Source organism: Paroedura picta, chromosome 3 (genome assembly GCF_049243985.1).
Source record: "Paroedura picta isolate Pp20150507F chromosome 3, Ppicta_v3.0, whole genome shotgun sequence".
In the NCBI taxonomy this organism is placed as follows: Eukaryota; Metazoa; Chordata; class Lepidosauria; order Squamata; family Gekkonidae; genus Paroedura; species Paroedura picta.
In genome coordinates, this window is record NC_135371.1 from 134,482,584 (window position 1) to 134,495,097 (window position 12,514).

The 12,514-nt window shown below is 40.9% G+C and overlaps 1 protein-coding gene across 4 annotated transcripts in view; it reads left to right on the forward strand.

Moving 5' to 3' along the window:
- The window catches only part of CSNK1D (casein kinase 1 delta), a 35,282-nt gene extending 26,035 nt beyond the window's left edge, over positions 1–9,247 (forward strand). For 2 of the 4 annotated variants that reach the window (XR_013229444.1, XR_013229445.1), the window contains exons 9-10: positions 840–3,490; positions 7,070–9,247. Coding sequence is in view for 2 of the 4 variants with exons in the window: in XM_077328007.1 (XP_077184122.1) it covers positions 7,070–7,120 (51 nt within the window). In the remaining 2 variants the exon portion in view is untranslated. The remainder of the gene's footprint in view (positions 1–839; positions 3,491–7,069) is intronic. The other 2 variants (XM_077328009.1, XM_077328007.1) reach the window with 2 other exon arrangements.
- Positions 9,248–12,514: the final 3,267 nt, after the last annotated feature.

Genomic DNA, 12,514 nt, shown 5'->3' on the forward strand with positions numbered 1-12,514 from the left:
CACCTCCAGAAAACAAGCCACGTATTTGAAGCATGCTACTATGCAGCAGGGTGAGAGATTATTACTCTGAGACAAGCAGTCAAGTAACATATGGCATCAGCCTATACTCACTTTGCCATCATGGAGTCATACAATGCTTCTCTTGCTAAGGGAACACAGCATAGTGGAATGTTCATGACTTTCTGTGTCAAAGGAACTGTAATTCTGTAATGGCTGTGTTATCTGGGAAAGGGGCCAAGAGACTGGCAGCTACCATAATGTAGTGTTGTCTTCCCCAGTGTAATAGGTGTAGCGCTGGGCTATACCATGGAATATAGGGAGGGCTGAAAAGTAGAGAGACCAAGTAAGAATGGAGCAACGGTTGGTGTAGAGGTAGAGAAAATGGGTTGGCCTCTCCTTGACAGAACTGGGTTTTTCAATATGTGGCCGCTTTCTGCATATTTGTATACATTAAAAGATGAAGAGTCTCACTATTTTGGTCCTCTAGCATTTTTTTTTCCAACCAACTCTGCTACCACTCTCAATGTTTTTTCCAGATATGAAGTCTCTGTCTGGGAAGTCATAGTACTCACTGTGGGCAAACTTTAGTCTACTTGCTGTATATACATGCTGTCGGGACAGTCAACTTGCCAATATCTTGGACAGAAATTCTTAACCTATATAATGATATTTTCATAGAAATAATCCAAGCACAGTGGCTCATTTTGAGGACTCCACACATGGTGAAATTACATTAATTCTTCCCCTGGCACCCCCCATTAATATTAGGTCTGTCAGCATTAAATTCTTGTAATGATATCTTATGGTCAACAACATTAACTATTTCCTTGGTGCACCAGGGGATAGGGTGTGAGTGCAGACTTCGGGGAGCTGAGAATTTGAAGTTGCTGCAAAGAAAGAAGTGCAGAAGGAAGAGCAAATAAGACAAAATCAGAAGATGATGAAGAAAGAAGAGTTAATAAAGAGCAGAGAAGCGGATTTAAAGAGACACTTGCTCATTAAATGTTTAATTCTACCATTCAGTACTAAATAAACTGTTAACCTTGTAGGTCAATCATATTGGCCAGATTCTCGTTTTGGCCTTTACTAAAAATGTCCTTCCATTATAAATCGGAGGTGACTGTAGATCAAGTAAAAAAACGCTGCCTTTATATATTTATCATGTAAGCATTAAGATACTGACCACTAAGAGGCAATTCATGCAGAATTCACTGCATTTCCGTGCAACATTAACTAGGAGGAGGTAAGTAGAATGAAACTTGGGGCGCAAACTAGAATTGCAGTCAATAGTTCTGCCACCTTTGGGATCATATCAAAGGTATTTAGATAAAAAGGTCTTTTAGTTGGGCAAAGGCCGTGTTGGAAATACTCCACAGTATATCAGGGAAACAAAAAGATGAATACACAAGACCATTCTAGAAGAAATTATAATGCCTTCTGTTGGCAAGTGCCAAGTAACTTCAGCCTTTGGGAGTGGTAAACGCTTAGCCTCCACTAAGGTGATAAACCTGTGAATGGGCTACACTTCAGAGTACAGTAGAGTGTCATGTAATCAAATGCTCATCCATAGGAACATATCCTTCTACATAAAATGCTAGCACATCGGGGACCAGGCTCTTTTCTCCATGATAAGCTGGTTTTCTATCTAGAGGGGTATTTTTTTGTTTTTTGGGGTTTTTTCCCCGTGTAGTGAAGAATTCACCTGTATAATCCACCATTTGCTCTCAGAAGCACTGCAGCCCAGTTGCAGGCTTTCCACCTCAGTGAGAATTACAATGTAAGGCATATGGCTAGTTAGCTAGCCTGAAAAATGAATGAGGTCATGGGTACACCCTACCAGATGAACGCACTGCTTCCTTATGTGTGTATGCAGCCTAGTATTTCTTTTTTTGGTGGTCAAACAATCACAAGTTAATTATGTAAATATACTTGAATGAACCTTGCATGGACCATGTTGTATTGTCCTTGCGGGGTTTCTTGACAGCCCTGGAAGGGTTTCCCAAATGGATGGGAGTTAAATAATTGTTACATATATATATTTTAAATTTGTTAAACATTTATTGGGTGATATGATCATATTTCGTCATGTTGACCCCCCTGCTCCCCCCAAAATGGCTAATGATGGGCCTGGAGGGGGTGGGAAGGAGAGGGGCCCTGGTTGGATGTGTACACAGCTATACTTCCCCACCATATTCTGCACACTTGCGGCACTCCTGGGGTTTCTTGAAGCCTGAGAAATGTTTGAATGAAGCACTTTTGATTATTCAGGATTGCTGTGACCTTCCTTTTTCTGTAATTTCGGACACAAGATTGTCCTAAGCAGATGTTTCAGGAATCCTGTTAAGGACTCCCAGTCTGATCCCCCCCTGTTAATACAAGAAAGATCAGGAATGGGTAGGAGTGTGGATCTTGTTATTGGGAGCTGACTGGAGCACACTAGTAGCGCACACAGACTTATGCATAATGGCTTTTTCTAATTTTGTGATTAACCTCTCCCCTACCTTACCCCAGAGGAAATATTGTTTTACCCTTGCTCTTTAATGGCAAGCAACTGTATTTCTCAGCAGTTAGAAACTGAGCCTTAACTTTTATAAGTTTGTTACAAAATTGTTCTATACAGCTTTTGCTGTTCCTGATATGTCTTTGGGAATGTGGCTAGTGTGTGATCCTGCTGAAAAGGATCTTGCAAAATACCAACTCTTGTTGCAAGAAAGGATGTGTGTATGCATGTATATATATTCTACATAACAGAGGGATCTGAAAACCAATGAGATAAATGATTTTTGGATCAAAGAATTGCACAAATGATTGGGTGAAAGAAACTTGACATTTGTTAGTGTTAAATAGAACAGTTTTGTTGTAGATATTCTTGAGAAGCTAATGTTGCAAGGGAATTTAGGTTGTATGTACTGTCTCAGAGCAGTGACTGCCACCTTAGTAAAGTGAGTTTCAAGTTTGTGTTTCTAGGGTTATTTGTGACTCATGGCCAGAATGTACCAGGTGGAGCCTGTATGCAACTTAGTACTTTTATGAGAGATAAGGTGTGTCTTCAGTGACAAAGTTCTTAAAATGCTCTGAAAATATAGTTGCTTGTGACACAGGAAAATGTTTTTTTGAATCAGTGGCCAGTGTTGGCAATAAACAGTTGAAGTGATAATTCTTTGGAACTGCCAGAACCAAAATCACTTCCCAGTTACTGTGGTTTGCCACCTGCTGCTGAAGCAGCCTTTCTTTCGACATCATTCATTAAACACATTCCTTCCAATTGTCAATTCTGTAGGGATTTTTAATCCAGGAGGGAAACATCTGTGAAGCAGCTAAAATACACTTTTCACAACTGCAGCTTCAGTCAAACAGTTTAGTTTGAAATTGTCTATTAGCCAGTGGAATTGTTACAAATGGCTGTCTTTTCCCCACCTCAGAATAGCATTCCCTTCGAACACCATGGCAAGTAGCTGCTCGTCTCCTTCTCGTTGGAAAGCAGCACTGGGTGAGTCCCTTCTTGCTAGACACCAATTGGACGGGTGGGTTTGGAGGTGGAGGTATCAAATTGGGTGTTCTTTGTGTTAGTTTTGCACCTTTATTTCTTATTGGTGAAGTGGTTAGGGAGATTTCAAATGAGTTTTAAAAAATTCTGGACCTTTTTAATACTTCACTAGCTGTTCTACTGGTGTCTTGGTAAGAAAAGCTGTTAACTAAAAGCTGTTAACCAGGGATAACAAAAAGTGTAGTAATGAAACAGGGTCAAGGAGGTGCCATTATTCTTGCATGGAGTTCATCTCCATGTGAGAGTAATTATGTACACTGCTTACTTGCAAATCAGCTTTGCCAGATGCACACAGATTTCAGTAAGTTTTGTAGGCAATTGGAAGTAGGCAGTAAGTTCCAAGCCAATTGGAAAGTTCAGTTACTTTACTGCTAAACTACATCTTTGCAACCCTCTGGTTTCTAACAATTTAGAAGCTGCAACTCAAGTTAATAAGATATTAATGTATCTTGCATATGATCTGTATCTCCTAAGCAAATTTACTCTACAGTTAATTACAGTACTCTCTAATTAACAGCACAGAGATTTTTATATGAATCCAGTCTGGAAAATTAATTCATATGCCTCCAAGTCTTTTAAGTCTGTTTTAATTAAAACAAGTCCGTTTTAATTAAAATTAGTGCTTTCGCATGTAGACACCATTAGATCAGCTATTCCCTCAAAGTTATACATTTAGAAATATTACTGAGTAGTGTAATAATTTATGAGTATCCAGCATTTTAAATACTGTGATGCTGTGCTCATCATTATTGTTGAATAGTTGAACCATGACTGTCTTCTAGTGCAAATAGAACAGACTATTAATTCAGCCTTCATTCTCTTCCCTTTCCCACAAGCAGCCAAAGATTAAAAAAACATTTTCAAACTGCTAATGAAGCTGGAAGCAGTGTATCTAGACTCTTTACAGGAGACACTTAAATGTCTGTGTTGGTAGAAACTGAAGAATGAACATCTGCCTGTGGAGGCAGCAGTTCTTAAATGGATAGGGTGATTTCATTTATTTTTTTGTCTTGGTGGCTAGGGCTTTATCAGAATAGCATGAAGTGTGTATGGGCAAATTGTAGCTTGCTGCCTACCTGAAATATATTAGAAATCATTTATTTTGTTCAGTCAGACTGAGAAGTTCATTGGATTCTCTTGCTTTTCTCCTCTCCTTTCCCTCCATTGATAAAGCTCCGTATTAACTAATCTCTCCTTCCTTTTGATGCAGAATAGCTCGTTTCTTTTCTCCCTGCTGCTTTTGTGTTTGCCTGACTCGGTAGCGATTTGATTGTTAATTACATTAGCAAACTGATTATCCACATGGGTCAGATCATCTGGATAATCCATCTGTTCATTTTTTAGCTGAGTTGGGAAGGTGGTCCTTCAAACCACCTTATATCCAGGGGGTTTATTTCTTTATTACATTTATATACTGCCCTCCCTTGAGGCTCACACTGAGATGTTCTAGGCAGATGCTGCCTGAGAATATTTGTCTATTGGATGAGCATAAATCTTTCTTGGGGTCCAGGCTTCATAATTCAGATGAATAACTGCACTTGATACTGCTATGGAGATTAGTGGGGAAGGAGGATTCACTGAAAGCAGATGGCAGATTGCCAGGCAAAGTCTTTCAGTCTGCTGGCTGTCAGTTTGTTTCTCCCATATGACTGTCTGTCTTCACCATCATTACCCCTTCAAAGTTTTGGTGGACATACAATTGAAATTTGTAGCGCAGAAGACCCAACTTTTTGTAATTGGGGTGAGTCACCTATGCTGGTCTTAAAATCCTATTTGAAGCCTGTGGAAACCTTGAGGGAAGAATTGCGGATCATGTCCACTTTTGAGGTCCTTGTCTGTAACTATTAACCTCTTGTTACACGTCAGGATATCATTGCTGCTTCAGTGTGACTGGTATCAGTGAACTGTGCATCAAAAAAAGGGTTGTAATTCCTCAAGAAGAAGAATTGTGACTTTTGAGCAGGATATTTTATGTTCAAACATTGCACAATCTGACCAGCATCATTTTGATTGAAAGGCTACTACTTCATTAAAGTTAGAACTAATTCATCAGAGGTGAGCAGGGAATGGACATGTTTAGCAACTCCTCCTCACTAGATTTATTTGGGCTTCCCTCATAGTCTTTTTTAGATTGTATTTTGCACATGGATTTGACATATGTCTTTTGCAGTGCCCCATTAAACATATACTTATGGGAATGGAGAAGTGCACGCTACTCACTATACTGCTTCAGTTTCTTATTTTAAAAAAATAATATTGGTTTTCCTTCTCATCCATCTTTGTGAAGGAAGGTATGGGAACTAATTTCAGCCCAATTCATATGAAGTAAAACATGGATTTCATCTTAAATGTAAAATCTGAAAGGACCTCCACAGAAGTTATGGGATAGTTTTTTTTTTTTTTAGACAAATATGCACTTGGGAAAAATTAGTAATTGTTAGATTTCAGAAAGAGTATCCATACCTGTATTCTGGATTATTCAGATCTTCAATAGAGTTTCAGGATTTGGAGGGGGGGTATTCAAATATTGAGGGGTCCATTATTCCCTATGAGGAACTCCTAAGAAAAGATTCATTTTTGAGCAAATGGCACCAAAATTGCATGAAACACAAGTCTGCCTGTCCTCTAAAGACCTCTGCCCCAAGTTTCAAATGAATTAGATCAAGAGGACCAATCCTACAGGCCCCTGAAAAATGTACCCTCAGCCACCCTGCTTGTCTACATTGTTTCCTGTGAGGAGAAAATTTCTACTCTTTCTCCAAGGCCTCCCATGCAAAAAGATCCAATAAGCCCAGCAGAACCAGTGTCAGACAAAAGAGGCCAAGCAGAACCCAGGGCCAATGGGGCAAGGCCAACAGAGTTAACATCAAACCAGAATCCAATTGTCATGATTGGACAGTTTTAGTTCCCCCCTATCTGATCCCATTGCCCAGGAGAGTTGTTTCCCTCCCCCCTTCCCCCTGTTGCCCAGGAATCCTGGGAAGCTAAAGAAAAACAGTACTGGGAGACTTAAAATGCCAGGCCCAAATTCAGCACATGTTTGTTAGCAGAATTCATAGGGCCTTACTTAATAATGGCCTATGCTTCGGAAATAATATTGTGGAACATGTTCAATACTGTGTCATTGTTAAGGTGAATCTCTTCTAGGTGCCATTTCCATTCATCACCTTAACCCTTGGTTTGGATTCCATTACTGATTCAAGAGCTCAGCTACAATCTTCTGATCCTTTTTGCCCGCATGTGCTTTTTCTTGCTCTGCAAATTGTTTCTCATGAGGTCCCTTTCTTGCTTTAGCTTTAACGTCAGTAACAAAAGGAAAATACAGTTCCCTTGATGGGTGCTACAGGTGGGTGCCACACTGATGTCATTGGAATCTAGATTTGCACATTCTCATTTCACCCTTCTGAAATGGAACTCTGCTCAATTGTATTTGCAAGAAGTGGCTGACTTTTAACCGGTCCATTTTCGTGCTGTTTTGGTACTGTGGGCAGATATTGATATCCTGTTCCTTGGCTTCAATAGATTCCTGCTCTGGCGGCGACCAGCGTTCTCCAGTCTGCTGTGCATCGGTGAATAATGCTGCCATTGAGGGGCAGATAGTGCATGGCTGATCTCCTATGTTACCAATGGCTTTTACTAGCAAAGCTACCCCAAACTAGAGCAGAAGAAATATTACAACCGGATCTCTCCTTGCCACTTACTAAAGATACTCACAGGAACACAGACAGAATCCAGCAGCTGCCACTCCAAGAGGCTTTGGCCAGAAACCTTGATAACCTTATGTGAACTCTAGCAGCAGGGCTAGAAAAGGAAGAGACAGTTTACAGCATTAACCGCCTGTTATTTAATAGCCATTTCAGTTTTCCCTTCACAGGCGGCAGCCTTCCCCCCCCCCCTTTTTATTGTTCTACTTGTAACTATATAAATCTTCTACTTGGTTTAAGAAAGTTTTGTATTCATTTTGCTAAGATTATTGGCTTAAACTCTGTAAAAAAAATCACTCTCGCTTTTGTCTGATCTGAAACTTATGTAGAAATGTGAACAGTCCTGAAGTTTAAAAAGACTTGAACTTCTTGTAAACTTACATCAGGCAGGGAATGTGTAAATGAGTTGGAACTGTTTGGTTTTACTTTACACTGTTTTGTTTATATGATCCAGTTATAAGAGGAGGAAGAGTATGGATGTTCTCAAGGTTTAATTTTTTTGGGTGGGGGATTATTTTTTTAACAAGAAATATCTGCTTGGCTTATTCTTCCTTTTTTTTTTTGTAATCAGATCTCAATGCTGCACTGTAACATTTTTTAAAATGCTTATTTGTCTCTGGTACTATCCAAGAAAGAAAAGTTATTTTGAAAGTGGGGGGAGTACCCAGTCAAGATAAGATCACTTTATAGACTCTGAGGAACGGCAGTCAAATCCTCTAAAGTAACTTTTTAGGAAAGGTTTTAATGTTGAATGTACAATGTGTGTTCTTTATTTACAGGAGGATTTCCTATGAAATGTTAGTGACACGATCCACTGTTTCTGCTTGGCTTTTGGTACAGATGCCAAAAAATAGGAATGCCGCCACTGCCGTGTGAGCTGTAGTGCAGTGTGTGTTGTAGTAGGTGTGCATCTGAGTCTGAGAAGAAGAACGGCAAGTGCTTATTATAGCCTGCTTCATTATGCCAATGCTTGGTGGAGCTGTAAACAAAATGTTCCTGCTGCAAGATGCCAAGACTTGAGATCGTTCAAGCCTGTTGAATTTAATATTTTAAAGTTTGCAAGTCTGGAACAGCTGGCCTTCAGGGGAAGACACATTGCATAATGGCCAAAATGCTTACCTTAGCAAACAAATGTGCCAGCTAAAGAGGGAAGAATCTTTATTTTTACGAGCAATATATTTTGTCCCTCTGTAATCCGGGAAAGTAGAAGGCATGTAAATCATACCAAATACCACTCAATGTAACATCATGCCCATCTTGGGAATGAAGGTGCAATACATAGATTTGTTGTGTTATTACATTTTAATCAACAGATGTGAGATTCTTGCCTCCTTGGAAACTTAATGGTTTGTATGAATCCATGGTTTCCTTTTTCTGTTCATTTGAAAGCATTTTATTGTTCTAAAGCTTTGCCACTTCCTTCTTTCAGTTTTGTGGATTTTTGAGTAGGAACTATCTTGTCACTTTTTTTAAAAAGCTGCTCTGAAACATTAACCAAGTGCTTATTTGTATGTTCAGGGTCTGATTGGATGCATCCTGTAACTGGGGGTGTGCAGTGGGAATATTTTAAAATGTTGATCCATGGAGGATTTTGCAAAACTGTATCACTTTAGTTACTGTAAATGTGGGTTCTTCAGGCATGTGCACTTCCATTTGTACAGTACTACACTTCAGTGTGCTTTCTTTGTAAATATTTGTGGTCAAATGATGTAATGTTAGAGACTTATAAAAGCAGCCTCTATTCTCTATATATCTGGAAACTTAAATTGTACTATACTTTAAAGTTGACTAATGCAAATTTCTAGCCTTGTACTTGGTTGTGGGCAATCCTTGCCCTTCCATTATAGTTAAATCCCACCACCATCTACTGGAAATATAGTTAGAATGTCTCTCTAAGCCTGTGTACTGGTAACCAATAACTCAGAACACCTCATTTGTATTACCACTGTATTTGTGTACTTTAATAATTGTGTAAATAAATTCATAAGGACTTCTATTTTTTTTGTCTTGTGGCCATATTGGCACATACCCAGGATTTGGCACTTGTAGAATGTTGTGTTCATTCAGTAGTAGGCGCACTGTATTTGAATACGAGGAATTTTGTTCAGATGTCTGAAAAATTCTATATTTTGTGGACTTTGTTGCAGTTCAGCTTGTAACTGGCTCTGTTTTCTGAGCCAATATTTATGCACTTGTCTGTTTAGCCACCAACATTCTGTGCAGATCAGGTAATAGCAGTGAAGGCATTTGTTTGCATGCCGTTTAAATAGATAAAGCCAAGTACTGTGAAAGTGCAGTGTGGGGGGGTGAATTCTTTGGCAAAGGAAAGCAACATTAGAAGGGGAACAAATGAAGGAATTCCTTTCTCCCGTGCACTTTATATCTCACTGAGGCAGAACATAATGCTTTCCATTTTGTATATTATCTGGGACTGTTACACAATAACAGCTAGTTGTCAAAATAAGGAAATGCCAAAGCTAAACAATCTTTTCCCTCAGTAGCGATCTCAACAAACTTTATGCTGTATTATGACATGAAAATGTAAAAACTGGCACTGAACCCAGACATTGATTTTTCAGAGTTGCATAGACTTGTATAAATAAGCTGCATATGACCCAGTAAAATGCTGATTTAATGCATGTTCTGTATTGGTGTTTAATATCAGAGTGGATGTTAACCAACATATAAATTTAATCCAGGTAAGATATGAGATACCATTGGTCAATATGGCAAGTCAGGGATTGCAGGTTCAGTCCATCTTGGATATGTGCCCTGGCGTATGGAGTGCCACAGGGAATGTTCTCTCCCTCATGATGACAACCAGCTATATCTGTTGATGGATGACCATTTGTCAACACACCCAGACTCTGGCCAGATATTTGGAGGCTGTGGAAGATTGGCTCAAGTACAGCTGGCTGAAGTTGAATCCAGATAAGACAGAGGTCTTCTGGCTGGGCTCAAGCCTTGACAGGGTCTAGTTAAAACTGTTGGGAGCCTTGCTATGATTCTGGATACCTCTTTTTCTTTGGAGGCCTAGATCACAAATGATGCATGCCTGGATTTCTACTATCTCCACCAGGCATGACAGTTAGTGCCCTATCTATTGACACTGTGATCCATGCTATGGTCACTTCCGGATTAGATTTTTTCAACTCCCTCTACCCAGAGCTACACTTGAAGCTGTTGTGGAAACTCCCAACAGGTCCAAAATTTATTTATTTCCAGATTTGTGTACCACCGCTCTCAATCTGACTTGCGGTGGTTCACAGTAAAACGATAACCAGTATATCCCCTAAAATCCCTGTAAACATTAAACATTAAAAGAGGGCAATACAGAGAGTGCTAACTTCCACCCCCACCCCCACCCCTTCCAACTTGTGGTCAGAAGCTCTCTCATTGGGAGTGAGGGTCCCGATCTAACCAATGCTAAGGGATCCCCTGTTGGTAACTCTAGGCCCTCACCATAGCCTCAGCCATATGCCTGGTGGAAGAACTTTGTCTTACAAGCCCTGTGGAAAGCTGACAAATCCAACAGGGCCCGTAGCTCTTCCAGGAGCTTTTACCACCAGGTTGGGGCCAGGGCCGAAAAAGACCTGGCCTTGGTCGAGGCCAGGTAAATGGCCCGGGACAGCCAGCAGAATTGTGCCCCGCAGGGGGCGCATAAGCAGATAAGCAGTCCCGCAGATAATTAGGGCCCTAGTCAGGTATAGCCTTAAAGCAGTAGTTCTCAACCTGGGTTTTGGGACCTCTTTAGGGGTTGAACAAGCAGGGCAAGCAGCTTGGCTTGGGGGGGGGGGGGCTGCCACTGTTGCCATTCCTCCTGCAGGCCCCTGTGCTCGGCCGCCAGCTGCTCCAGCAGCACCTCCAGTGCAGCGCAGTCTCCTGCCAGGTGCAGCTCGGCGGGATAGCCATGAACAATGGATCTTCACGCCACTGGTCAGTTTCGGTTTAATTTCTGTGAAAGCACACTTGCATAATTTTATGGTTAGGGGTCACCCCAACATGAGGAACTGTATTAAAGGGTCGCGGCATTAGGAAGGTTGAGAACCACTGCCTTAAAGATTATAACCAATACCTTTAACATGACCCAGAAACAGACTGGTAGCCAATGGAGGTGACGCAGTACCGGTTGAATGTGAGCCCTCCAAGGTGTCTTGGAGCTGCATTTTGTACAAGCTGTAATTTCCGGGTCAAAGCCAAGGGTAGGCCCATGTAGAGTGAGTTACAGAAGTCTAACCTCGAAGTGACCGTTGCATGGATCACTGTGGCTAGGTGTTCAGAAGACTGGTAGGGTGCTAGTAGCTGTGCTTGCAGCAGATGATTAAACGCCATCCAGGCTACCTTTGTGAACTGAGCCATCGAAAGGGATGCAGTTGCATGAGACTTTATGTGGATGCCATGGAGAGCATATATCTGGGACCACTACAGGACTACTTTCCCCCAAAGGGCATTAAGATCAAGCCTGCAAAATTTGCTCAGGGGCCCGAGCTCCATGGAAATCAAACTGACCTCAACCAGGACAAGGGCCTTTTTGGCTCTGGCCTGGTAGAATGCTGTTCCAAAGATCAGATACATGCGGGATCTTGAACAGTTCTCAGAACTTGCAAAACAGGTGTTCCATCAGGCCTCCAACATTGCTGAGTTGATCTGGCATTCCTATCAAAGCTGCATCTGCACTTCATCTCGGACCAGTAAAACTCCTCTGCCCCTCCTTCCTTGCCACTGAAATTAGAATTGGCAATCATAGATGGAACTGTGTTTAGATATTTTAATTATGATTTACTGTATGCATTTATGGATTTTATTCTGAATGATTTTATTATGATGTACCCTGCCCTGCGTCCAAAGAAAGGGTGGGTAACAAATACAATAACTAATAATGTTAAAGAGCTGATATGCAAGTGGAAAATGCTGCTAGATCTGTGTTTTCAGGCTTCCTCTGTGGAGGGTGCCTTTTAATACATATGAAGACCTAATGGCAAAGGGTCAGGTTATTTGTAGGGCACTCTCTTCTATAAACTTCCCTAGCAGTTAAAATCAACTCTAGGGGCTTTGCTCTGTGTGTGCCTCACTTTGGAAACAAGGTAGGTGAGCAGAAGGGACTGGGTTTTTCCCCACTGCTTTTGAAAAGGCCTAGGGAAGAAAAATTAGGGAACAATCTTCAGGACAGCTTTTTCCTCCTCTAAAAACAGCACAGCACAATCATGCCAGAAATGTTTTCTTTTTTATTCTCCATGCGTTTTTCTGCTGTCTGGATCCCTAT